The 27,023-nt window shown below is 35.7% G+C and overlaps 3 protein-coding genes across 3 annotated transcripts; all 3 read right to left on the bottom strand.

The window, feature by feature from the left end:
- Positions 1 to 8,225: 8,225 nt before the first annotated feature.
- LOC116116423 (outer envelope membrane protein 7-like) lies at positions 8,226 to 8,708 on the bottom strand. Its single transcript, XM_031402488.1, has one exon. It carries the CDS (start codon positions 8,577 to 8,579, stop codon positions 8,346 to 8,348), a length of 234 nt encoding a protein of 77 aa, XP_031258348.1. The 5' UTR covers positions 8,580 to 8,708; the 3' UTR covers positions 8,226 to 8,345.
- Positions 8,709 to 20,427: 11,719 nt separating this feature from the next.
- LOC116116416 (small nuclear ribonucleoprotein SmD1b-like) lies at positions 20,428 to 21,007 on the bottom strand. Its single transcript, XM_031402484.1, has 2 exons — positions 20,790 to 21,007; positions 20,428 to 20,675 (listed from the first exon to the last, which is right to left on the bottom strand). The coding sequence occupies exons 1-2, from the start codon at positions 20,965 to 20,967 to the stop codon at positions 20,608 to 20,610; spliced, it is 246 nt and encodes an 81-aa protein (XP_031258344.1). The 5' UTR covers positions 20,968 to 21,007; the 3' UTR covers positions 20,428 to 20,607.
- Positions 21,008 to 22,482: 1,475 nt separating this feature from the next.
- Positions 22,483 to 25,382, bottom strand: LOC116116412 (small nuclear ribonucleoprotein SmD1b). The gene is made up of 4 exons (XM_031402480.1): positions 25,248 to 25,382; positions 25,072 to 25,148; positions 22,845 to 23,036; positions 22,483 to 22,730 (listed from the first exon to the last, which is right to left on the bottom strand). The coding sequence occupies exons 1-4, from the start codon at positions 25,259 to 25,261 to the stop codon at positions 22,663 to 22,665; spliced, it is 351 nt and encodes a 116-aa protein (XP_031258340.1). The 5' UTR covers positions 25,262 to 25,382; the 3' UTR covers positions 22,483 to 22,662.
- Positions 25,383 to 27,023: the final 1,641 nt, after the last annotated feature.

The raw sequence follows: 27,023 nt of genomic DNA, 5'->3' as shown, positions 1-27,023 counted from the left end.
AGCTTTATTAATTTTACTGACAGCTTAAGAAATTAAAAAATAAAGCGTTGAAGATGATATAAGAAACTTCCTGCTTTGCTTCCATCAAAATTTGGTTCAAACCACTAAATGTAGAAGAGTCAAAATGTCTAAGCAGATTTAGTCATGTAGCTGACTGTCCTCTTAGTTTGCCATAGGTAATATTATCCCAAGTTTTATGACTTTGGCAATGAGTGTTGCTGTAAGCCACCAGGAATTACATTCATCGAATCCCAAATTTCTAGGTACGAGACATGACTAAATCAAAATGACTGGTTTTCATATGATATAGCAAAGAGTGATGCTATGGGTACTAATGGATGAGTACTAATATGTGTACTAACTAAAGCATAGTACCCGTACTATGAACATAGTACAAGTACTATGCTTTAGTTAGTACACATATTAGTACTCATCCGTTAGTACCCAAAGTATTATTCTATAGCAAAATGTAGTTACTCTCGCTCTTTTTTTTACACCCAAAAAAAAAAAAAAATTGAACATTAAAAATTTCTTTATCCAATCATATTCAGCTTTCAAATAGCATCGCAATCAAACAACCAAAGGACTGTTTGTGTCACCTTGTATAGAGGAAAGGAAAAATTATTACCTGCAACAATACAATACCACCACCATCTCCAAAAAGAATGCAAGTTCCTCTATCTGTCCAATCTATAAATCGAGAAAGAGAATCAGTCCCAACCACTAAAACATTATGAAACCCACCTCTTGTAATTTATATATCAGAGATGGTCGACGGCGAAGCAGATGGGATTCACGGTGACAAGACAAAAAGAAAACAAGTTGCGGCCAAGCGTCAGCGAGATTTGACGGGGTAGATGGGTTTGACGGCGTTGAGTTTGCGACAACACTCTGGCGAAGCAGATGGATTTGACGGCAACGATGAAACACGTCGGAAGTGGCTGAAATTGTTGGGTTTGGTTTGATTTTACGGCAAAGTGTTGGAGTCAACATTTTTAGGGCTTTTAAAATGGGGGGTCTTTGTGATTTTTGTAAACTTTTTGTTTTGAAAATTTTTGTTGAATCCCCCATGCTTTAGAAACCCCCTTAAAAGCCCCTACTTATTCGAGCCAAGCTCTGCTCACGAGCCTAATGAGCTGAGCTAATCCAGGCTCGAACTCGGCTCGTTCTCTCTCTCATGAATCAAGCGAGTCGGCTCGATTTCAGTTGAGTCGAGCCATTAATGAGCCGAACTTAAGCCAACCGGCTCACAAGTGGCTCGGTTCGTTAAACAGTCCTAAGAAAGTGGACTCATACAAAGGGTAAAGACCAATCTATCAACCCAGTAGTCCAGTACAAAAGCAACCAAAATCTCCAAGAGATGGTCCTGAGATCATTCCAAGTATTATTGTTCCTATTCTTGCTTTTATTGAACCTTCGAATAATGAGCCCATAAATCTTGATGTTCCTATAGCTATTAGGAAATGAGTCCAGTCATGTACTAGTCATCCTATTGCCAAATATTTATCTTACTAGAAACTTTCTCATAACCATAGAGCTTTTACCTCTAAGATATTTCACTTGTTTGTTTTAAGGAATATTCAGGAAGCTCTAGATGATCCAAATTGGAAGTTAGCAATTATGGAAGAAATGAATGCTCTTAGAAAGAGTGGCACTTGGGAGGTAGTTGACTTGCCAAGGGACAAAAAGATAGTAGGGTGCAAATAGGTCTTTAAAATAAAGTGTAAAGCTGATGGAAGCATAGATAGGTACAAGGCAAGACTTGTGGCAAAAGGATTCGCAAAAACATACGAGATTGACTATCAGGGAACATTTGCTCCAATAGCCAAAATAAACTCAATCCGGGTTCTATTATCTTTGGCAGTGAATTCCAACGAGGCCCTTACATCAGTTGGATGTAAAAAATGTTTTTCTAAACGGAGACTTGGAAGAGGAAGTTTTTATAAACCTACCACCTAGATTTGAGGGAAGATTTAGTAAAGATAAAGTTTGCAAATTGAAGAAGTCGTTATACGAGCTCAAACAATCCCCTAGAGCGTGGTTTGAATACTTTGGGAAAGTTGTAAGAAGTCATGGTTACTGTCAAAGTCAAGTAGATCATACTATGTTTTACAAACATTCAAAAGAAGGTAAAATTGCTATCTTGATTGTATATGTAGATGATATAATCTTGACAGGTGATGACAATGTTGAGCTGGAATGACTTAAAAAGAGACTTGCTGATGATTTGAAATCAAGACTTGGGTACATTGAAATATTTCCTCGGGATGGAGTTTGCTAGGTCTAAGGAAGGTATATTTGTTAATCAATGTAAATATGTACTTGACTTACTTGGTGAAACAGGTTTGCTTGGAAGCAAAGTAGCTGAAACACCAATTGAAACCACATGAAACTACAACCTGCCAAAACTAAAGAAGTAGTGAATTGGGAGTAGTACCAAAGACTTGTTGGAAGACTAATTTATTTGGCCCATACACGTCCAGATATAGCTTTTACAGTAAGCATAGTTAGCCAATTTATGCATTCACCTGGTCCGGAACACTTTGATGCTATGTATAGAATCTTGAGATACTTGAAAGGGACTTGTAACACCCCACTTGAGGTAATGGCTTGAATGTTTGTTGATTTATCCTCATTTGAGTCTGTATGTTGTTAATATTGCTTGGTTTACCCTTGGTTGAAAGGGTGTCTTGGTTTGGTTGAGTGATTGCCCTGAAAATTGTAAGACTTGGCGAAATATTGAGGTTACAGTCTTCGCCGGGGCGAAGAAGAATCTTCGCTGCGGCGATGAGGTGCTACAACCCCGCGTAGCTGCTGTGAGCTTTCGCCGGGGCGAAGAAAATAGCTTCGCCGCGGCGAAGACTCGGCTGAATGTTCCCCTTGAGTTTTTGAGAATTCTTCCTTTGCGACTCAATGACCATTCACCCTTTTTTAGCAGGAAAAGTGAGGAGTAAAATGTAAGGAAATTGCATGGAGAATAGTTTGAAGGGGTTGTGTTTGCAAGAATGAAAGGTCTTAGATGGAATTCAAAGAAAGAGCAAGGGTATTTGGGAAAGAGTGGGAAAATATGAGATATTAAGGGTTTAGCTTTAGAAACCCTTTCATTGATTCTTCTCCACCGCCTCCTTCATCCTTCACTTCTCTCAATTTTTCATTCAAATTCCAAGGATCTTTGAAGAGTTTTGACTAGAAATTTATACAAGTGATACTAAGCACTAAAAGGTGAGAATCCTTACTCTAGAGTTAATTTATTGTGAAAGAGTAGGATCCTTATTGAGTTTTGTATTGAAGGTTTAAGAGAAAGTATCAAGCCATCAAGAGTAGAGAGATTAAGGATTCTACTTGTGTCTAAGGTAAGTAAAATTCACTAAAGTTGTGATTTACGATTGAATGAGGGTAGAGATTATATATGTGCTTAATGCTGAATTTCTATGTTTGAAATGAGTTGATGAATTCATGTGTTTATATGAAAGAATTTCCACCATGAGAAGGGGGGATTGTGTTGTTAAGTTTGGTAGAAATGTGGATAGAATTAGAAGAACTTGAGAGGATATTTGAAGTGTGTTTTCCTTGCAGGATGTATGATGTTTTAAAGGAGTTGAACTCCTATTTGGAGATTAAGAGAGAAATATCATTAACAATTAGAATAGAGTTTTTGTGTGCACACATATGTTTGATGAAATGTCTAAAGAAAGCATGAGTAGAAGGAGAGACCTTACTTTTTACATAGCATATTTGCATGTCATGAATGCATATAAGAAAGATTTTAGGCATGAGCCATCCATTGCATATGTTTAATTGAGCAATACATGAGAAAGAAATATGAGAAATGAGAAAGAAATCCTAGAATAGAGATAAAGAAAGAACTAATTCTCTTAGAATAAAGAGAAAGAAAGAAACTAGCACTAGAGAAAAATGTTATTAAGTGCTACAGAAAAGAAAAGAAAATAGGTCGTGCGATGGGGAACCGTGAGTGTAGAGTTACCGCATGTAAACCGCATGAGAGAGAGCGGTCTCGCCATGAGAGAGCGGAATGAGAATGAGAAACAGAATCTGTATAGCCGTGAGAGTACATGCAAATGAGGGCTATACCGAGAGAGAGGAAACTCACATGACCAAGGGTTCCAAATCCATGCATCGACCAAGACCGGCAAAGAATAAGAATAAGAAAAGAATAGAAAGAAAGTGCATTGTTATTCTTTAATATCTCATCCATGTATGGTTTTGATATTCTCCATGGGTGATGAGAATAGAAAGAAAGAAAAGAATGGTAAGAGTTAGAAGTAGAGAAAGAACAAGAGAGATTGAACTAGAGAGAGTAACAAGAGTACGAACAGATTTGTACGGGGAGTATAGAGTAGAAGATTTACTTACTGAGCATCTTTGTGCTCACCCCATTGTTTTCTCTATTTTTCAAGACATAGGTGAGATCGTGGTCGGATGGACGTCGGCAAGCGGGGAGACTTGACTGCACTGTCCACTGTCTTTTTTAGAGTCTTTTGTACAATGATGTTGTACTATGTAAAGAATGTATTTATTAAGTAAAGAAATTTATTTGGACCCAACCTTTTTGATAAATATACTTGTCTTTTTATTGAACTATTTTATGAATATGATAGTAGAAAGAAGTTGTTACAGGACTCCTGGAAAGGGTCTATTGTTTAAGAAACGTGGACATCTACAGATTGAAGTCTACACTGATGGAAATAGGGCCAGGAGTATAACTAATAAAAGATCAACTTCCGGTTACTGCACTTTTGTTGGAGGAAACCTGGTTACTTGGCGAAGCGAAAAACAAAATGTGGTGCCTAGGAGTAGTGTAGAAGCAGAATTCAGATCAATTGCTCATGAGATTTGTGAAAGGGGTGTGGATTAAAATACTTTTAGAAGACTTGAAGATTCCTTAATCCTCACCCAAGAAGGTATATAGCGACAATAAGGCAGCAATCTCAATTGCTAATAATCTAGTTCTTCATGATAGAACAAAACATGTGGAAGTGGATAAACACTTTATCAAAGAAAAGATTGATAGTGGAATGATATGCATGCCATATGTTCCAACCACCAAACAAATTGCTGGTATACTTACAAAGGGACTTCAAAAGAAACAATTTGACTACTTGACTAACAAGCTGGCAATGGAAGATATTTTCAAGCCAACTTGAGAGGGAGTGTTGGAAAATAGAAGATTTGTTCCTGTAAATTAGGCTAGTTATTTCCTATAATTAGGTAGTTGATGTAAATTAGGCTAATTATGTCCTATAATAAGGCTAATTAGTTGTTGTAAGTTAGGCTAATTAGTTTCTGTAATTAGGTAAATTAGTTCATGATTTTATGCCTTGTATTCTCCTACAAAAAGGAAACATGTACAACTTATTGAAAACAGAAAAAATAAATATATAGAATTCCTCCTAAAAGTACTCTTTTGTACTCTTTTTTACTCTGGTTTTATGAACCTAACATGAAATGTTGTCACATAACCAAAATGAAAAATAAACAATCCTTATATTAAAAATATAAAGTAACAAAATTGTAAAAATCAGAAACAAAAATTATAAGAGGAAAGACAAACATTAGCAGATTAAATAGGAACTCTTTTATGTCTTATCTAGTAATTCTAATAAAGTATTAAATTGTAATTTAAAAAAATAATACCAATTGAAGTCATAACCAAAAACAAAATGCAATTTTTCCTCTTGGAACAACCATGCAGGGTAAAGGAACGATTGTTCCTTTGTATTAAAGTTACCCAGATGCACGTTCCTCTTAGCAGGACAACGTTTCGTGTGACCGTGCATGCTTCTATCCAAAATGGAGCCAAGTCGCTCACATTAGCACGACCAAAGTAGCACGCCCGTTCCATCCAAGCCAAAAGTCAAACTTCTCAAAACGCAAACTCTTCGCGCCTTCGACGAATCTTGGAAGACAAGCCTTGAAGATTCAAGTTTCAAAAGTGGAACAACCGTTCTCCATGGTGGAACGACTGTTCACACTCAAAGAACGTTTTTGGCTGAATGTCATCATTCCAGGTAGTTGTTCATGCTACTGGAATTTTTATGGATCTTAAGGAGTCAATGGTCAGACCATTCCTCGTGGTGGAATGACCATTTGCAGTGATGGTACGACAGTTCCTCATGGTGGAACAACCATACTAGAAACCCTAAAGTTGTACAAATTGACAGTTGGTGTCAAGAACGACCGTTCGCGATAATGGAACGGCTATTCCTTTATGTCTGTAAGCTTTTCAGACATACATTAAATGCAGTAACGGCTCTTTGCAAATAAGGGAGATGTTAAGCTTAAATAGAGCACTACAATGCTTAGAAAATCAGAGAGAATATCAGAGATTCAAGTCATATCGAAACATTCTCACATAGTCCCTTGAGCTCAAAATCCAAATCAAAGCATCACTCTGTTGTTATTCATTTGTAAACCTTTGAGAGTATTGTTCTTATTGTGTGTTCAAGCATAAGATAAGAGACAATATTTCTCACATGTTTTATCAAACACTTTTTGGGCGAAATCCTGTAAATCTAGAGACAAAATCCTGTCAAATTAAATAAAGAGCATCTTTCATATAAATAAAAAGCATCTTCATTAATTTTAAAATATAAAGAACACAATTTTTATTCAAATCCAATAGACTCTTTAAATTTAATGAAGATGCTCTTTATTTTTAAGAAAGAGACTTAATGGGAGAGAGAATTAATAAATAAAATGCATAGAAACTTATAGTTTTTTACTTAAAATTAGGATAGAGAGTGAAATTTGACTCTCTAAATGTGTAGAGTCAAACTCACTCTCTAATTTATATTTTAAAAATAAAAAGTCTGTTGAACTCTTATTTTTATGGATAAACTCTTTATAATAAAGAGTTTGGATCATATAAAGAGTCATTTGGAGATGCTCTTATAAAGGTAAAATCATGTGAAAACTAGTCTAAAGGCGAAATTCGATTCTAGTGGAACTTCAAGGAGGTTTCCTTGAAGAAGTGGATGTATGAGACTTGTGGATAGAACNGTGTACACGTGGCATGTTAGAGGCCGATCAGAAAGAATAGGTTTGCTACAAGTATGAGTATGGGATAGCTGTCTCACAGTGACAAAATTAGACAACTGCGATGTTGTCATAATAAATGAGATTCAATGCTATTAGAAAACATTTAGTATTGATCATATAATGTCATAGATGCAAATTGTGGGTTTATTTCTCATGTATGCACCAATTTAAGACACGTCCCTCTTTAATTATTTGGAGAAGTAAACGACTTAAACTGAGTTGGCCCCTTAAGTTTCTGAGTTCAAATCTTGAGGTTATCTATCACTTACATGATCATTTGAGTTTGTACGATGTTCAATGAACTTTAGAGATTAGTTGAGGTACTTTTAAATTGGCCTGAACGTCCGATTACCCCAAAAAAAAAAAAAAAGAGTTAACGACTTTTTCCTACCCAAATAATGATCTAATGATACTTGTAAACTAGTTTCAAAATAAAACTTCACTATTCAAAACATAATCTCAACTTATAAATCAGCTTTATGGATGAGTTCTACCGAGTTGTGATTAGTATTTAGCACTCACCGTGACCTGAAAAATCTCATCTCATATTATAAATGGTGTAGGTGAAGAGAAGCACATGGATAAATAAAATTGACATTCCTTGGGCATGAAGTGAAGAAAGTGACCTTAGAACAATAATTAAGTTGGTCAAATAATGAAATAGCAAATAGCTTGGTATGGTTTGATTTTTAGTGACTGAAAGTAAACAAGAACAGAAAGCTTTAGTTGACCTAACAACAATGGAGCAGGAATTTTTTAAATATTGGATGGTAAAAATGGTTAACAGATTGTTATTACTGAATTTTGACGGAGGTTGGTGGAGTTTTGGGGCATTTGGGTAATTGGCCCACCGAGCTAAGTGGAGGTGGTGGCGTGGCGTGGCAGTTGCTGATCGAAAACGACATCGTCATATCAATTGATGGCAGTGGCGTACCAATACGTGGTTGGAACTGCCACTAAATAAAAATCATCTCACTGTAGTTGAGACCAATGCAATTTCTAATGATATTTAAATTTAAGTTAAATTAAGAAGCTTTCAGCTCTCCTGACATACAAAGTTCATTACGAAGTTGGAATTCCCTTCATTTTATTTTGATTTCTGTTTTCTTAAAATTAAAACTATGCATAATTTCTGATTGAAATTGGTTTGAGCTATGGCGAGGTGATAAAAATTGAACTGAAAAACTAATAATCATAACAGTAGAAATTCAACTTCTAATACATAAACTATACTTAACAGTAGTTAAAGCAAATACCTAGAAATATAATAATATTTAAATATGACCTTATGCATCAGAAGGCTTCTCATAGGAAGGTTTCTCATCCGAAGAATCGGCATCGGCATCGGAGGAGGAAGAGGAAGACTTCTTGTCGTCTTCAACGACGTCGTCGTCCGGATCACGAGCAGGATCTGATTTGTCCATGGCGGCTCGAGCCTTGTCCAGAAACGGCTTAAAAGCTATCTCAATTGCAAGCCACCCTAACGCTAGGGCCCCGAGCACCGTCAACGCTTTCTTCATCTTTATCCGCAACCGCAAGCTTCACTCACCCTAAATTTATTTAATTTATTAACTTCGGTGAAATAATTTTTTTATAAAAAGTTACAAAAAAACAAACATAGACCTCCCCGTTTGAATTTTGAATTTGATACAGGCTCCTTTTTAATTTACCCTCATTTGCTTTTGGGCTGGTCCAAAACCTTCCTATGATCCTTTTCGTTCGCTTTTTTTTTTAATTATTTTTTATTAAATACAATAAAATCTCTTTATTCTAAATAAGAATAAATTTCACTGTAATAAGTCAAATTTTTTCTAATTCCCATATAGAGAGTTGACTGTACAATCTACATAATAATAATTATCTGCATATTGCAAAAAATATATATACCTTATTATATTAAAAGTTTAAAATGGAATAAAATATTTATCTGTTGGAAAATAGAAGATTTGTTCCTTTAAATTAGGCTAATTAGTTTATGTAAATTAGACTAATTATTTCTAGTAATTAAGCTAATTGATTGCTGTAAACTAGGCTAATTATTTCCTATAATTAGGGTGATTAGTTGCTGTAAATTAGGCTAATTATTTCCAGGCATTCTCCTATAAATAGGAAACATGTACAGCTTATTGATGAAGAAAAGAAATGTACAAAATTCCTCCTAAAAAATACTATTTTTTACTATGGTATCAGAGTAGGGAATTTGATCTTTGACTCTTTCTAAAAGAAAAAGAAAAAAAAAACCTTTTAAGTCTTATTCCACCTACGTCTCCTTTGTTCACCATGGCTGACACCTCTTCTGAAGTTAGTTCTTCTGGAAACCAGTCAAAAACCACTGCCACCCAAGCCTCCAATACCGAATTACACTCTGTCTAGATCACAACCATCCGCTTGAATGACGACAACTTTGTGTGTTGGTCCCAATCTGTGCACTTGTATATTTGGGGCGAGGGGAAAATAGGTTATCCGACTGGAGATAAGAGGCACTACCAAATGAGGACCTGACATATGCTACCTGGGATGCTGAAAACTCCATGGTAATAACGTGGCTTGTGAATTCCATGAATGAAGACATCTGGTCCAATTTTTTTTTTGTGTTATCCAACGATGAAGGAACTCTGGGACAACGTTAACCAAATGTATTCTGATATGGGTAATCAGTCCCAAGTTTATGGCTTGATTTTGAAACTTGTTGAAATCCGGCAAGGAGATGATAACGTCACCAAATACTTCAACACACTGAAACAGCTATGGCAAGATCTTGATCTGTTCAGTGATTATGAATGGAAATCCACAAAGGACTACAACCACAATGAGAAAGAAGAGGAAGACTTTTGAATTTACAAATTTCTTGCTGGACTCGATGTTGAGTATGATGAAGTGAGGGGAAGAATAATAGGCAGAAAACCTCTACCTCCAATTAGCGAGGTATTCTCTTAAGTTAGAAGGGAGGAGAGTCGCAGGAGGGTCATGCTTGGGAAAGAGACTACTAGAGGTCTTATTGAGAACTCTTCCTTGGCTGTTGCTGATGCAAATGCTAGTCAACAAAGGATGGACGACAAACCTCATGTGTGGTGTGACCACTACAACGAGCCACGCCATACTCGTGAAAATTGTTGGAAGATCCATGGAAAATCGACTAATTGAAAGAGCAGCAGGCATGTTGATAGATCCCACCGTGGGTTCCTTTTGCAAATGAAGCTGAAATGAGTCCCTTCAATAAAGAGCAGATGGATCAGCTCCTTAAATTGCCAAAATCCAGTTCCTCATCTGGTATTTTGATGAGACCAACAGCACTTTAGTATATGGGAGGAAAAATAAAGGTGTAAAAAGTGGGATGAGGGACTAAGGTCAGGTTATATGCATGATGGTGGGTGGTATTGGGTTTATGGGAGAGTGACAAGTGGCAAATGCTGATTTGTTAGGGAGCTGAATTCAGTTATAGCAAGAGAGTACAAAGAACAAAAGGCAATGAGAAGGATCTTTCATCATCATCGATTTTGTAAAAGGAAAAGGGATTGGGGAGGTGCTGGCCCTCGAAGTCCAGCGAGTTTATTTTTGTATGCAGACTCATCTTAGATGAGCTAGTTTATGCTTACCTTTTGATTATGTTTAATTTTAGTTGTGGATGATTTATTATTCGAATAGGAATGTCACAGAGTTGTTATTAAATATAGATATTGAGATTACTCAGCATTGCTTGTGTTTTCAATTGTGTGAAGTGTTAAAACTGTTCTTGTGTGACTGGAAATTTTGGCTAGTGACCATTGGAGTTCAAAGTGATCTGTGTGGTGGTCTGTGAGTGAACTTTCGCAAGAGAAGCCTAGGGTTTCTATCAAAGTAGTATCAGAGCAAGGTCATGGTTGGTACTAGAATGGAGAACAAGGTTGATAATATTGAAAGAGAATTGGGTACGATCAGAGATTGTCTAGGGAGATGCAGGCGTGGATGAGACGAAAAGATGAAGAAGAAGCTAGAAGGGGAGAAATGAGTGGATTGGCTGAATTACATGGGAGGAACGATCTAAACCAGGGAGGGGGAAATGACAATCATGATAATCATGGGCGAGAAAGACCAGAGTATGGTGGCCAGAAACTGGATATACTGCTTTTTTCAGGAGATGATCCATATGGTTGGTTATTTAGGATCGTGAGGTACTTCAGCGTGTATAGAATCACAGAGGAGGAGGATCGATTAAACACGATTGTGGTATGCATGGAAAGCGATGTTGTGAATTGGTTTCAATGGATGGAAGTTCAAGCCCCAGTGAATTTGTGGGCCATTTTCAAACTCGCTCTTATCCATAGGTTAGTGGGTCTCAAGAGGAAGGTCCTTACGAAGCTCTAATGGCGATCAAACAAACAGGAACTGTTGAGGAATATCGTCGTAAGTTTGAGGCAACATTTGCTCCATTATGTGAGGTTAGGGAAGACATTTTGTGGGCTACTTTTATTAATGGGCTTAAGCCCGAGATCAAAGCTGAGGTGAGGTTGGGTAGGCCTAAAACTTTGGTCCAATTGATAGATTTAGCCCAAAAGATTGAAGAAAAAAATTGGGCTTTAGATGAAATTAAAAATGGGCTGAATAAAGGGACACGATCTGGTGGGTTTAATGGAACAAATAGAGGCATCAATTCCTTTGGGAAGGGTTCGGGTCGCCAATTAGGATTCAATAGCAATGGGTTTAGGTCGCAAATCTACCAACCCTCATTCACAAATACACCCAAATCAAGCATTCCTTAGGATCAACAGTGACGATTCCCAAATGCTAACCCAGCCAACAGCCAAAGAGGTAGCAGCTTCACGATGAATCAACCCATAAAGTAAAGTCTTTCTAATCGCAGAAAGTTTCCCTTTAAACACATGACTGAGAATGAGATCCAGAAGAAAAGAGAGAGAGGTTTGTGCTTTAGGTGTGATGCAAAATTTTTTCCTAGTCACCGTTATGGAGAAGACAATTTCAAGTCATCTTCATGGATGAAGAGGAGGAAGAAACCAAGCCTGTTAGGGTGGGAAAAACGAACAAAGAATCTGAGGAACTACCCAGGATGACATTGAGCTATCACTCAGTTCTGTAGTAGGGATCAACGGACCAAAAACCATGAAATTAAAGGGTATGATTCAGGATACAGGATTAATTGTTTTGATTGATAGTAGGGCATCTCGTAATTTTATTAGTAGAGGAGTAGTTGAGAAATTAAAAGTTCCTGTCACTGGGACGCAGTCATTTGGAGTAAGATTAGGGGATGGTTATCGGGTGAGAAGTGAGGGTGAGTGCCAAGGAATTTGTATTGATCTTTAGGAGTCTCGGCTGTGTTGGATTTTTTCCCATTCGACATGAACAGCTCGGATGTGGTGTCAGGCATGGCCTGGTTAGAGGTGCTAGGGGAAACAACAATAGATTGGAAGAACCAAGTAATGAGATTCAAGGATATAGGCAAAACTGTGACACTCTGTGGGGATCCGGCATTGAGCAAGACGTTGGTATCCTTGAAAGCAATGTTAAAGACAATCCAGAAGGAAGGGCAAATGTATATAGTGGAATTCGGCTCCTTGCAAAAAATAGCTAGAGATGGGGATGCATGGACAGTAGACTGCTGGAAATATTGGAGCTGTTTCAGTCAATTTTTAAACCCTTAGCTGGATTACCCCCCATTAGGAACAATGCAAGCCATTCGGCTCTTACCCAACGCCCAACCACTGAACATTCGACCTTACCGCAATCCCTACTACCCAAAAAATGAGATTAAGCGAATTGTTAGAGAAATGTTAGCTTCAGGCATTATCAAACCGAATGTAAGCTCATTTTCTAGTCCAGTGTTACTTGTCAAAAAGAAAGATGGCGGATGGAGGTTTTGTGTCAACTATCGAGCTTTAAACAAATTAACAGTTCCGGACAAATTTCCAATCCCCTTGGTGGTTGAGTTATTTGATGAATTGAGGGGGGGCACTGTAGTCTTCTCCAAATTGGATTTGAAATTGGGGTACCGCCAAATCAGAGTAAGAGAGAAAGACACCTCTAAGACCGCCTTTAGGACCCATGAAAGGCATTATGAATTCCTAGTCATGCCCTTCGGATTAACCAACACGCCAGCAACTTTCCAAGCTCTAATGAATGATATTTTTTGGCTGTACTTGAGGAAGTTTATTCTGGTGTTTTTTGATGACATTCTCGTGTACAGTACGACCATGGAAGAGCATGTGCAACACTTAACGATCATCCTGCAGACACTTCACGAGAATTAGATAGTCGCCAACCACAAAAAAATGTTTCTTTGGGCAGCAAAAACTCGAGTATCTAGACCTGGCAAAACGGGTCCAGACCTGTGGGTTGGCCTGTACCCGGGTAAAAAACATAGGGTATGGGTTTAATATGTTGGACCCGTTTTTTTTTCAATCCATACCCGGCCCGACCCATATTATTAATAGGTTATATAAGTAAACCTGCGGGTACCCGTTTTTTGCAAATCAGAAATCCCTAACCCAGAAACCCTAAGTCCCTAACTCTAAAACAAAATAACATTCTTTCTCACCTCTGAATCTCTCATCAGTAAACCTCACCTGACTCATTCATTCTCTCAATCTCTCATCCGTGAACCATGATCCCATTCCCATACCCACCGTCGACGATCACCCTCACTCATCCTCGTTGGTTGGTCATCTCCTCTCTCTATCGTTGTCGGGCGTCGGCTCATCATCTCATGTCTCTCTCCGTCGCAAGACTCGCGGCTCTCCTCCCCACCAATATTGCAGTCGCAGATCGGTGAGTTGGGTTTCAAGATTTGTTTTTCTTAATGTTACCTTAAATATTTTGCTTCAAGATATTTTCTTAATGGTGCTTAGCCCTAATTTTTTATGAAATTTGTGCATTAAGCTGTTCTGTTGTTTTTGCATTACTAATGAGATTACATTTCTTAGGCATTTAGATGCTGCGGAAGCACATATTTTGATGTGAAATTATCTGAAAGTTGTGTGTTGGACTTTCTATTTCATCGTGTTTTTATTGAGTAGTTTTTCTTTTAATTGCATTTTGTTGCTGATAGCTAGTGTCATAGGCTTTCTAATTGACAAACCCTGTGAGTATTTTTTACTTTGAAGTAGAGTGTTTGTGGCTTTTGTTTCATGCTAGAGCTGAAATATTGTGTAGACTGTGTTTTCCTCTTTTATTTATCTATTTTATAATAATGTATAATCTATCATAAAACTTGAAGGAATTTCCAGTTTTATACCAGTCCTAATTAACTGAAATGCATCTGCTGATTTTTAATGCAATCCTTTCTTTACATGAACTTGAAAGGGTTTGATAATTTCTTTACATGTGGTAAGAAAAATTGCACTTCAGAGACGGTTGTCACTTTCTTTTTGGTCATTAGAAGCTTCATCCTAAAGAGAAATCGTAGTTTCCATGACAACAATTATCTCTTTTTGTTAGAAATCATATTTTTATTGCCGAAAGTCTACTACAAGTGTGTTAATTTGTAATTAAGTAGTAGAATATGCGCATGCAGTTTAAATGGGGGCATAACTCCGCAAAGAAACAATATTAATCAGTACAGATACCGTAGAGCTCCCCATCTGTTATGGCAGCACTTTGACATAGCTTCATATGTATTGTTTCATTTTTTTAAATGTGTAGGACGTTGAGTAGTGAATGTACCTTTAGGCCTTTTCCCCTAATTTTTAGGTCCATAGCACATCAAATTTATATTTATGCTTAAAGCAACAGTTGACTTTGTACAAATAGAAATAGGAAACAAATAAAAAACAATGCCCATCAAAATTATGTCTTTTAGAGTAATGACAATGTAATATATCATCCAAAATATACATTATAATGATGACACTCACTGGTAGGTGAGCAATCAACAAACCAGAGATTCCCTGCACCATGTAACAAGACTCAAAGCTAGCACAATATCCACTCCCTCATTGTCTCAGTCAAAAAAATTGGAGTCAAGTCAATGCTAGCGCAATATGCACTCCTTTACTGTCTCAGTCAACTCAACTCCCACTAGCTCAATGAAAAAATTTGGCGTCAAGAACATTCTTCCAAGTTCTAACTAGCCATGAAAACTTAGTGATATGGATATACCAAGCACACAAGCATACTTACCAAAATATTAAATAAAAACAATATCAGATGTAAAAATACAGTAAATAATAACAGAGCATGTCTAAAATATGTCAACTAGATCTCACTCTTAGCATAGAAAAAGATCATATCATCTGCACAAAAACCTTTTATGAATTTATCAATACATGAAGTGGTTCCATGAGAAGAATGTGAAGCTTAAAAAGGCATGTATATTAGTATAGGACTGGAAGGGGAATGTACAGTTGCTGCAGATCCATTTTATAGTTTATAATAGTCTTGATAAGATCTCTATCTTGTTACCTCACTTGTCCAAGTATCCAAAAAAATGATGTAAAGAGAAGCAATATGATTTCCAACAATAAGGAAGAAGATTAACAAGAATTTTATATGACTTCAATAAAGGTTAAAATAAAACTAAACCAAATAGTTTGGATATAGCATTCTTTCTCATTTGATTGTGGGTAAATGATTGTTTTTTAGAATTACAATCTTTAAAAAAATTTCATAAATTGTTTGATTTCACAGAAAACGATCATACAAAATATAGTAGTTAAAAAAGAGCTAAATTACATATACCAGAAAGTGGGAGATGGGGCTAGCCATTTGACTAGGAGAGTAATGGATTTAATTAAGCTTTGCAAAACAATTTGATATTTCAACCCTTTTGCAAGAGCTAGTCCTTTTTGATAATCTTCATAACAGCCCTTAATTTCTAGTTTGATTATTATAGAACAATACTGATTTATGTATTACAGGCAAATCAAAGTAAAGATAGTTGTCCCCTGACTCTTCTGTTTAATGCAAGGTTGACTCAAATTTTTTACCGGTGAAGGTCTGTTTGAGAACCTGAAACATGAATTATATTGTAGATATAACTTTTAATATTTTTTGATACTCTTGTTACAAATTTCTGGCATGGATTCAATTGGTCACTTATTAAAACAAATACTTTCGAGGGAAAAAGTATCAAAAATTTATCTTTGCCGCCCAGGTTTTGGAGGATTCTACTTTATTATATATAAAATCAAAAAAAAACATCTCATGTTGGATTCCAATGTGTATACCACTGCCTATTTTAGCGAACAAGCTGGTATTTATGAACAGTAGGTCAAGTTCATTAAACTTGAAAGTGGAGCATGTTGCCTTGGTTTTGAACCCACCACTTCACAATAGTTCAATTGAACTAAATAACTTATCTCACTGTTTATGCATTGTTTTCTCACATAACTTGAAAAGGGTTTAATAATTTTATTTTGGTTATGGTGTCCTTTATATTTGTTTCTTTATTTTATTGTATTATCTTTTGAGTGTGTGAGAGAGACCTAATATATTAATATTATTATTCACCTTGTCTTGGTAATGAAAAAAATCAAAATTGTAGATGGTAGCTTTTCACCTATTGCAAGGAAAGGCCTAATAAAGATTTATGAGAATAAAGATCTTAAATTCGTTCTCCATATTCCTAGACTTACCTATAATCTTTTTTCCATGAGTAAATTGTCCAAAGATTCTAACTGTCGTTTTATTTTCTCTAATTCTCATTGTGAATTTCAGGCCCAAAGCTGGGGATGATGATTGGCAGTGCTAGGATGATAGATGGTCTTTACTACATTGGTGACAACTCCTTCAATAATAAAAAAGCTCGAGGTTTTAGTAGTATGAGTTCAATTTTTGCTCGTGAACAAATAATACTTTGGCATCTTAGACTAGGACATCCTAGTTTCCCTATCTTAGACATTTATTTCCTAATTTGTTTAAAAATTTCGATTGTTCATCTTTTCAATGTGAAAGTTTTCATTTATCAAAAAGCCATCATCCTACTTATTCCTCAAAACCCTATTGTGCTTCAAAACCATTTTATTTAATTCATAGTGACGTATGGGGCCCTTCTAAGATCACTATTGTGTTTAGAAAAAAAATGGTTTGTAACCTTTATAGATTATCATACCAGATTATGTTGGGTTTATTTGATTAACAAAAATTTGAAGTGGATAAATTGTTCAAAGAGTTTTACAAAATGGTCGAAAACCAATTTCAAACAAAAATAATTATTTTTCACTCTGATAATGGAACATAGTAATTTAATGAGTATCTGGGGAATTTTTTAAAAGAAAAGGGGATTCAACATCAATCTACATGTCGTGACACCCCTTAACAAAATGGGATTGTGGAAAGAAAAAAACAAACATTTTCTTGAAGCGGCTCGTGCCATAATGTTTTCCATGACTATTCCAAAGTATTTATGGGGTGAGGCCGTTTTAACGGCCTCCTACTTGATCAATAGGATGCCTACCCGAGTTTTGAAATTTATCATACCCTTAGATTGCCTCAAAAAAAACTTTTCTTGAAACAAGAATACAATCTGATTTGCCAATAAAAGTTTTTGGTTGCATAGTGTCTGTTTACATACCTAGCAAATTCTGATCCAAACTTGATCCTGGAGCTGAAAAATGTGTTTCGTCAGTTATGCTCCAAATAAAAAAGGATACAAGTGTTATACCCTTAAACCAGGAAAATCCATGTTAGTATGGATGTTTCTTTTTTTGAAAAACCAACCTTACTTTGACCAAAATTATCTTCAGGGGGAGGAAAAGAAAAAAGGAGACAATTTCTAGGACATGCATGTTTCGTTACCTAACACAATTCTGAACAATCATGTTCTTTCTACAACACAACCCTAGAAAAAAAAATTGTTCAAGATACTAGTCAACCATTGCCAAGTATTAATGTATCACCAATAGGGGGAGATATACTACAAAAGGACCAAGATGACCTGAATACTGAGCTTCAGGTTTGTATTAGAAAGAGGACTCATACGAAGGGTAATGACCTCTCTATTAGCCCAACACAAGAGCAACCAAAATCTAAGAGAGATGGTCCTGAGAACATTCCAGTTATTCCTGTTCCTATTCTTGCTTCTATTAAACCTTCGAATAATGAGCCCATAGACCTTGATATTCCTATTGTTATTACGAAAGGAGTCCGTTCATGCACTAGTCATCCTATTGCCAAATATTTATCTTACTAGAAACTTTCTAATAACCATAGAGCTTTTACCTCTAAGATGTCTCACTTGTTTGTTCCAAGGAATATTCAAGAAGCTCTAGATGATCCAAATTGGAAGTTAATCGTTATGGAATAAATGAATGCTCTCAGAAAGAATGACGCTCTGGAGGTAGTTGACTTGCCAAGGGATAAAAAGACAGTAGGATGCAAATGGATGTTTACAATTAAGTGTAAAGCTGATGGAAACATAGAAAGGTACAAGACAAGACTTGTGGCTAAAGGGTTCACTTAGACATACGGGATTGACTATCAGGAAATATTTGCTCCAGTAGCCAAAATAAGCTCAATCTGGGTTTTATTATCTTCAGTGATGAATTCCAATTGGTCGTTACATCGGTTGGATGTAAAAAATGTTTTTCTAGATAGACTTGGAAGAGGACGTTTTTATGAACCTACCACCTCGATTTAAGGAAAGTTTAGTAAAGATAAAGTTTGTAGATTGAAGAAGTCATTATAAGGGTTCAAACAATCCCCTAGAGCATGGTTTGAACGCTTTGGGAAGATTGTAAGAAGTTATGGTTACTATCAAAGTCAAGCAAATCATACTATGTTTAATAAACATTTAAGAGAAGGTAAAATTGATATCTTGATTGTATACGTAGATGATATAATCTTGACAGGTGATGGCAATGTTGAGCTGGAACGACTTAAAATGAAACTTGCTAATGATTTTGAAATCAAGGACTTGGGTACATTCAAATATTTCCTTGGGATGGAGTTTGCTATGTCTAAGGAAGGAATATTTGTTAATCAATGCAAGTATGTACTTGACTTACTTGTTGAAACAAGTTTGCTTGGAAGCAAAGCAGCTAAAACACCAATTGAAACCAACATGAAACTATAATGTGCCAAAACTGAAGAACTGGTGAATCGGGGGCAGTAATAAAGACTTGTTGGAAGACTGATTTATTTGGCCCATACACGTCTAGATATAGCATGGTTATTTAATTTATGCATTCACCTGGTCCGGAACACTTTGATGCTGTGTATAGAATCTTGAGATACTTGAAAGGGTCTGCTGGAAAAGGGTCTGTTGTTCAAGAAACGTGGACATCTACATATTGAAGTCTACACTGATGTAGATTGGGCCGGGAGTATAACTGATAAAAGACCAACTTCCGATTACTGCACCTTTGTTGGAGAAACCTAGTTACTTGGCAAAGCACAAAACAAAATATTATGGCTAGGAGTAGTGCAGAAGCGGAATTCAGATCAATTGCTCAAGGGATTTGTGAAGGGGTGTGGATTAAAAGACTTTTAGAAGACTTGACGATTCCTTACTCCTCACCCATGAAGGTATACTGCGACAATAACGCAACAATCTCAATTGCTCATAATCCAGTTCTTTATGATAGAACGAAGCATGCGGAAGTGGATAAACACTTTATCAAAGAAAAGATCGATAATGGAATGATTTGCATGCCATATGTTCCAACCACCAAACAAATTGCTGATATACTTACAAAGGGATTTCAAAAGCAACAATTTGACTACTTTACTAGCAAGCTGGCAATGGATGATATTTTCAAGCTAGCTTGAGGGGGAGTGTTGGATAATAGAAGATTTGTTTATTTAAATAAGGCTAATTAGTTTATGTAAATTAGGCTAATTATTTCTTGTAATTAAAATATTTAGTTGCTGTAAAATAGGTTAATTATTTCCAATAAGTAGGCAAATTAGTTCCTGATTTTACGCTGACATGTATAGCTTACTGATGAAGAGAAGAAATATACAAATTTCCTCCTAAAAAATACTCCTCTTTACTGGCTTTTATTATTTAAAACATGAACTATAAAATAAAAAATCAAGTAATATTAAAAATTAATAAAAAATTATAATACTACTAAAACAATAAATTAAATTTCTAATTAATACTACTAAAACATAAATTATAAAATCAAAAATCAAAACAATAATTTTTATACTTACACTTTTATTAAATTATAACCCAGCAATAAATTAATTTAATCCTATTATTATAAACATATGCATTACTGTAATTATAAAAAATTAACATTTAAATTAAATATGATAACAAAAATTTTATCATTGGGAATATAAGAACCGTTAATCGCTATAAATCAATTTTCAGAAATATTGCTAAATGCCATGGAATTAAGCAAATACTAACTGATGGCCGCTCTCTCTCTCTCTCTCTCTCTCTCTCTCTCTCTCTTAATATCTATTTTAGTAGCGTTATAAGGAATCGGAATCAAAACACCGGAGTGAAACTCAGAATTCACAATCAAACTTCCCTGGGTAATAAGTGAAATAGAAAATTAGATAACAATACAACTCTTTTTTTGTCCTTGAGATCACCAACATACTCTACTACAACTTAGATGTTTACATAACCAGGTGCTGCGAAAAATTGGAATCGGTGCAACATATTTAACGGCCACCACGAGCACGTCCGCGACCACGTCCACGGCCCCGACCACGTCCCCCAACAGGCCTCCCTGGAGTTTGATGAGGATTAGAATGATTAATATCCTTCGTATTCATGAGACAAAATCCTAAACTGGATACAATTTAATAACATAAACATGGTTTAATAAGAGAAATGATCATACCGGCAGTTGGCTTCTTGGGCTTGACCCTAGGCGTCTCTTCAACCAGCAATGTTTCAAGATTCAAACTGTCAGGAAGAATATAATAACGAATGTTGTTACCCCTCACACTAAGGTGGTCCAAAGTTACTGGATTTTTCCCCTTCAGCGTAAGTTTCACTGTTTTCAAATGTGTGTTCATACTGATATCCACACCTATAATAAACCAGCAAATTGAACTGTCAAAATATTTGCATCTTCACAAATTTGTAAAACCTAAATAGTAATTCAATTAGGAATAATATACACTGCTAGGGTTACTTCGATTATTATATCAACCTGAATACTAAGCTGAGGTAACATCAACACAGCATGCCTTGGAGAAATACGAAGAAAATTCAGATGATAATAATATACTATAATGAAATAAAACAATCACTCTCATGACAAGCAAAAATACCACCCAATAGCACCACAACACCATTGCCACGCCCCCACCCCAGATAGAAAGAAAAATGGCACATTAACCAAAATGGTTGGAGCATGTTGTTGATAAATGGCGTTGGAGTAAGATAAGCAAAGTGCAAGAAAGTCTGTGGGTGTTCCTATGCAACTGGGGGCATCCATGTGTACGCAACAGCAGATGTGACATGGGAGAAACCGACAGAAAGACAGACAGGGAGAGGAGCCAGCCCTTAGAAAAACGCTAACTGTGTACAATTTTCTACAGGGCAGGAACAATTGGAAAACAGGTTCCCCCAGTAATACAGAACCTATTGAGTGAGCTCAACAAACAAAAACACGAAAATCTCAGGATTGGAATGTTTATGCTTTAAAGGTCATTATTACTTTAAACCTTGATTCATCAGCTAAAGAAACCATCAGGAATTCATGACTCTGATGGAGGTCAATCTTACAACGAGTTTCTTCCACATGTGAATCAAGGGTTGCCCCATCATTCAACCCACAAACAAAGGAAAATAACCATAAACTCTCANACTTTACTAGCAAGCTGGCAATGGATGATATTTTCAAGCTAGCTTGAGGGGGAGTGTTGGATAATAGAAGATTTGTTTATTTAAATAAGGCTAATTAGTTTATGTAAATTAGGCTAATTATTTCTTGTAATTAAAATATTTAGTTGCTGTAAAATAGGTTAATTATTTCCAATAAGTAGGCAAATTAGTTCCTGATTTTACGCTGACATGTATAGCTTTCTGATGAAGAGAAGAAATATACAAATTTCCTCCTAAAAAATACTCCTCTTTACTGGCTTTTATTATTTAAAACATGAACTATAAAATAAAAAATCAAGTAATATTAAAAATTAATAAAAAATTATAATACTACTAAAACAATAAATTAAATTTCTAATTAATACTACTAAAACATAAATTATAAAATCAAAAATCAAAACAATAATTTTTATACTTACACTTTTATTAAATTATAACCCAGCAATAAATTAATTTAATCCTATTATTATAAACATATGCATTACTGTAATTATAAAAAATTAACATTTAAATTAAATATGATAACAAAAATTTTATCATTGGGAATATAAGAACCGTTAATCGCTATAAATCAATTTTCAGAAATATTGCTAAATGCCATGGAATTAAGCAAATACTAACTGATGGCCGCTCTCTCTCTCTCTCTCTCTCTCTCTCTCTCTCTCTTAATATCTATTTTAGTAGCGTTATAAGGAATCGGAATCAAAACACCGGAGTGAAACTCAGAATTCACAATCAAACTTCCCTGGGTAATAAGTGAAATAGAAAATTAGATAACAATACAACTCTTTTTTTGTCCTTGAGATCACCAACATACTCTACTACAACTTAGATGTTTACATAACCAGGTGCTGCGAAAAATTGGAATCGGTGCAACATATTTAACGGCCACCACGAGCACGTCCGCGACCACGTCCACGGCCCCGACCACGTCCCCCAACAGGCCTCCCTGGAGTTTGATGAGGATTAGAATGATTAATATCCTTCGTATTCATGAGACAAAATCCTAAACTGGATACAATTTAATAACATAAACATGGTTTAATAAGAGAAATGATCATACCGGCAGTTGGCTTCTTGGGCTTGACCCTAGGCGTCTCTTCAACCAGCAATGTTTCAAGATTCAAACTGTCAGGAAGAATATAATAACGAATGTTGTTACCCCTCACACTAAGGTGGTCCAAAGTTACTGGATTTTTCCCCTTCAGCGTAAGTTTCACTGTTTTCAAATGTGTGTTCATACTGATATCCACACCTATAATAAACCAGCAAATTGAACTGTCAAAATATTTGCATCTTCACAAATTTGTAAAACCTAAATAGTAATTCAATTAGGAATAATATACACTGCTAGGGTTACTTCGATTATTATATCAACCTGAATACTAAGCTGAGGTAACATCAACACAGCATGCCTTGGAGAAATACGAAGAAAATTCAGATGATAATAATATACTATAATGAAATAAAACAATCACTCTCATGACAAGCAAAAATACCACCCAATAGCACCACAACACCATTGCCACGCCCCCACCCCAGATAGAAAGAAAAATGGCACATTAACCAAAATGGTTGGAGCATGTTGTTGATAAATGGCGTTGGAGTAAGATAAGCAAAGTGCAAGAAAGTCTGTGGGTGTTCCTATGCAACTGGGGGCATCCATGTGTACGCAACAGCAGATGTGACATGGGAGAAACCGACAGAAAGACAGACAGGGAGAGGAGCCAGCCCTTAGAAAAACGCTAACTGTGTACAATTTTCTACAGGGCAGGAACAATTGGAAAACAGGTTCCCCCAGTAATACAGAACCTATTGAGTGAGCTCAACAAACAAAAACACGAAAATCTCAGGATTGGAATGTTTATGCTTTAAAGGTCATTATTACTTTAAACCTTGATTCATCAGCTAAAGAAACCATCAGGAATTCATGACTCTGATGGAGGTCAATCTTACAACGAGTTTCTTCCACATGTGAATCAAGGGTTGCCCCATCATTCAACCCACAAACAAAGGAAAATAACCATAAACTCTCAAGACAATGTGTTAAGGCATAAAACCCCAGATTTCCTACAACCAGTCCTAACTTTAGATAAACAAAAGAAAAATCTTAAACTCTTTATAACAGAAAGGCAAAAAATCTATCATTCTAATCACACAAGAGCCAGATAAAGGTTATATTTATCCAAAGAGATATACACCTCTATTATGAAAACCTTAAAATGCACAAAACCATGCCCTAAGATGGGAAAGCCAATCCTAATCTATATAGGAAACTTAAAGAGCACAAATAGAGAGAAAAAGAATAACCATATCCTATAAAACTTATAAAAGATTCATAGATCAGTTAGTGCTTTCCAATATGTATGGCCAATGGTTTTGCATAGTAACAGCAAATGAAGTACATTCATCTCCAATAATCAGTAAATGTATGAAAAATCATGCATGCTGTTTGGAGAACAATCAAAACTCAAACTCCACCATCTTGTCATCATATTTTGGAGTCAATAAAATCTTATACTACCCAGCCCTGGTTTACAATGATGCAAGTAATGCTTATATGAGAACAATTAATAAGAAAAGAAATCAATGATGGGCAGTTGACCACCCATAGGCATTCTTAATAATAGTAAAATGAAAAATACAGTAAAGCATCCTCTGTCACATACCAAATCAAAACATAAACTATAACAAATTCGAAAAAAAAAAAAAAAAAATCTAACGAATAGGTCCCAATTCAATTTATTTTGGGTAACATATAAGATAAGAGTAAAAAATTTGATGAAACAATCATAACCCGACTAATATCCAGAACCAATTACTTTTCAAGCAAAACTATACACACAAGTTCTCAAAAAGGAATGATTACATGGTATCACTAATTGAATTGTCCATAATTTTTCTGCATCTCCTGACAAAACAATTATTTATTGTGGTTTCATAGCAGGATTCAAAGCTAAGAACCCATGCCAATCTCACACATAAAACTTTAGAAATTATTTATTGTCACAAAAAAACAAGGCATAACAACTGAATTTATATTACTACAAAATAAGCCAAAATCCTACCCAAATTATCTCTACATTTTCCTCAAACTAGAAACTATTCAGTCCCAACACCCCTCAGAAATTAAGCTCAACTAGAAAATTTAACCGAAAAAAATCATAAGAACGTCTACAGAAAAGAAAGGAACAATTAAACAAGATAAAACCCTAGGGTTTAACAAAACCCTAGATACATAAAACTTCTGAAAAGAAACGAAGCAAAAAGTGAAAGAGAAAGTAAGCAACCTGTGATGGTTCCGTGAACAATGGTTCCGTTCTTAAGCTCAATCGAAACGGTCTCATTGTTCAGCTTCATCAAAAACCTGAGAAATTTCACATAAAAAATGACAGACAACAAGATCAATAAACTAAAAAACACATAACTAGCAACACAAAGAGGAAGTTAAGTTGTCGTAACCGACCTGACGAGCTTCATTCTGGCTAAGTAAGACGGAAGCTAGGGCTTAGAAGCAAATGCGAAGACTACTACTCTAAGAAGCGGGAACCGCTGCACTCAATGATCTGATTTAGGGCTCGAGCGTGTAATGAGCTATTTTGACTTGGACGAAACGACGTCGTATTGAGAATAGAATATTTATTTGGATACCCGTTACTTTGGCATAAGACCAAAGTGGCACCAAAAATATAATTAATTAAAAAATTGTCTTGATTTACACAAATTATTTAGTGTAATATACTAACATTTGCATTTTTTTCAGTTAAAAAAACTCTAAATATATACCAAAGTTCTTAAGTGATAATATTCACCCCGTCAAGCACGTGGATTTTACCGAAGAGACTGGCTTTATAAATGTATTTTTTTTGTGGATATTTATACACAATTCAAGAGCTATAACTCAATAAAATCGGTCATTTTTTATTTAAATTAATCAATTGATGAATTACATGTCATCGGTCCTAGCCACCGGTTGGACCAATCGGACCACCCAACCCATGGACCGGCCTTTTGACCGGGTCAAAGTCAGTCCAGGGTATAAAAACATTGGTATCTACACATAGTTTAAGAGCTATAATTGAACAAAGTAGGTCTCCTTTCAATTAAATTAATGAATGGATGAAGCCACATGTCATTTCTCAATCTGTATATGTCTTAACTTTAGACATTTTGATAATCAATCGAATTTCATTTCTTAATTTATGTTTCAATTTAAACATTTTGATTATCATAATGTAGTAAAACCCCCTCTCATGGGCGACTACACACAATTCAAAAGCTGTAGTCAAGCAAAGTGGGTTGGTCATCTTTTAAATAATTAATGGATGCAACCATATGCCATTTCTTAATCTATGTATTAGTTTAGACATATTAATTATCGTAATATGAAGTCTAAATTTTGGACAAGTATAAAGAAGATGAGCTCGCCTGCTAATATTGACTACATTATAAACCATGCTTTCGATATATATATATATATATTTTCGTTTGTGAACCAGAGTGAATTTAAACACAAGAAATTAAAAAAAGGATTTATTGAAGCATTTTCGCAATGTTATGAAAACTAGACTGGCTAGTTGAACTAGTGACTGGCGCTCTCTCCGGTCCTGTTTACTATTTCCAACTGCTCACCAAACCCCTAATTTGATCGTCGGTGAACAAAGGGTTATCAAGTGCTGGAGTTAGAGAGGTTTTGTAGAGTAGAGACTGGTGGTTTAAGAGGTGGTGTTGGATTGAATTTTAGACGCGGGAATCATCTAGAATGTGGCCCGAAAAATCAAAAACTTAACTATTATAGGGATGTGTTTGCAAGATTTTAAATCTATAGGGACTGATATTCTCAAAGGTGTTTTGTAAGATTTCAAAATTTTGGATCACGGGTCAGACCATCGGTTTAACAGATTGGACCAGTCAACCCGGGAACCGACCCCTTGGCCGGATGGCACCTTGGGTCGAGTTTCAAAACGTTGCATTTTAGATGAGACAAATTGGCATTTTAAAGTTTGTATGTACTTTGATGACAAATTCAATTCTAACAGCGGTTGGACCTTGGGTTGGTGACTGTTTTATCCTGTTGATATTTGGGCTACACCAGTATTTGTAACTAGTAAGCCCGTGAAAAACATAACTCAAGGGCCTAACCATATTTCTCACTTATTTAATTGATGTAGTTTTGTCAAATGCAAAATTTACTCCACTCGTAATTTAATTAATTAACTACAATATATTAGCACTTTAGCAG

Source organism: Pistacia vera, unplaced genomic scaffold (assembly GCF_008641045.1).
Source record: "Pistacia vera cultivar Batoury unplaced genomic scaffold, PisVer_v2 Contig771, whole genome shotgun sequence".
In the NCBI taxonomy this organism is placed as follows: domain Eukaryota; kingdom Viridiplantae; phylum Streptophyta; class Magnoliopsida; order Sapindales; family Anacardiaceae; genus Pistacia; species Pistacia vera.
The sequence above is the reverse complement of the archived record's forward strand: the minus strand, read 5'-3'. Positions and strand labels throughout refer to the sequence as shown.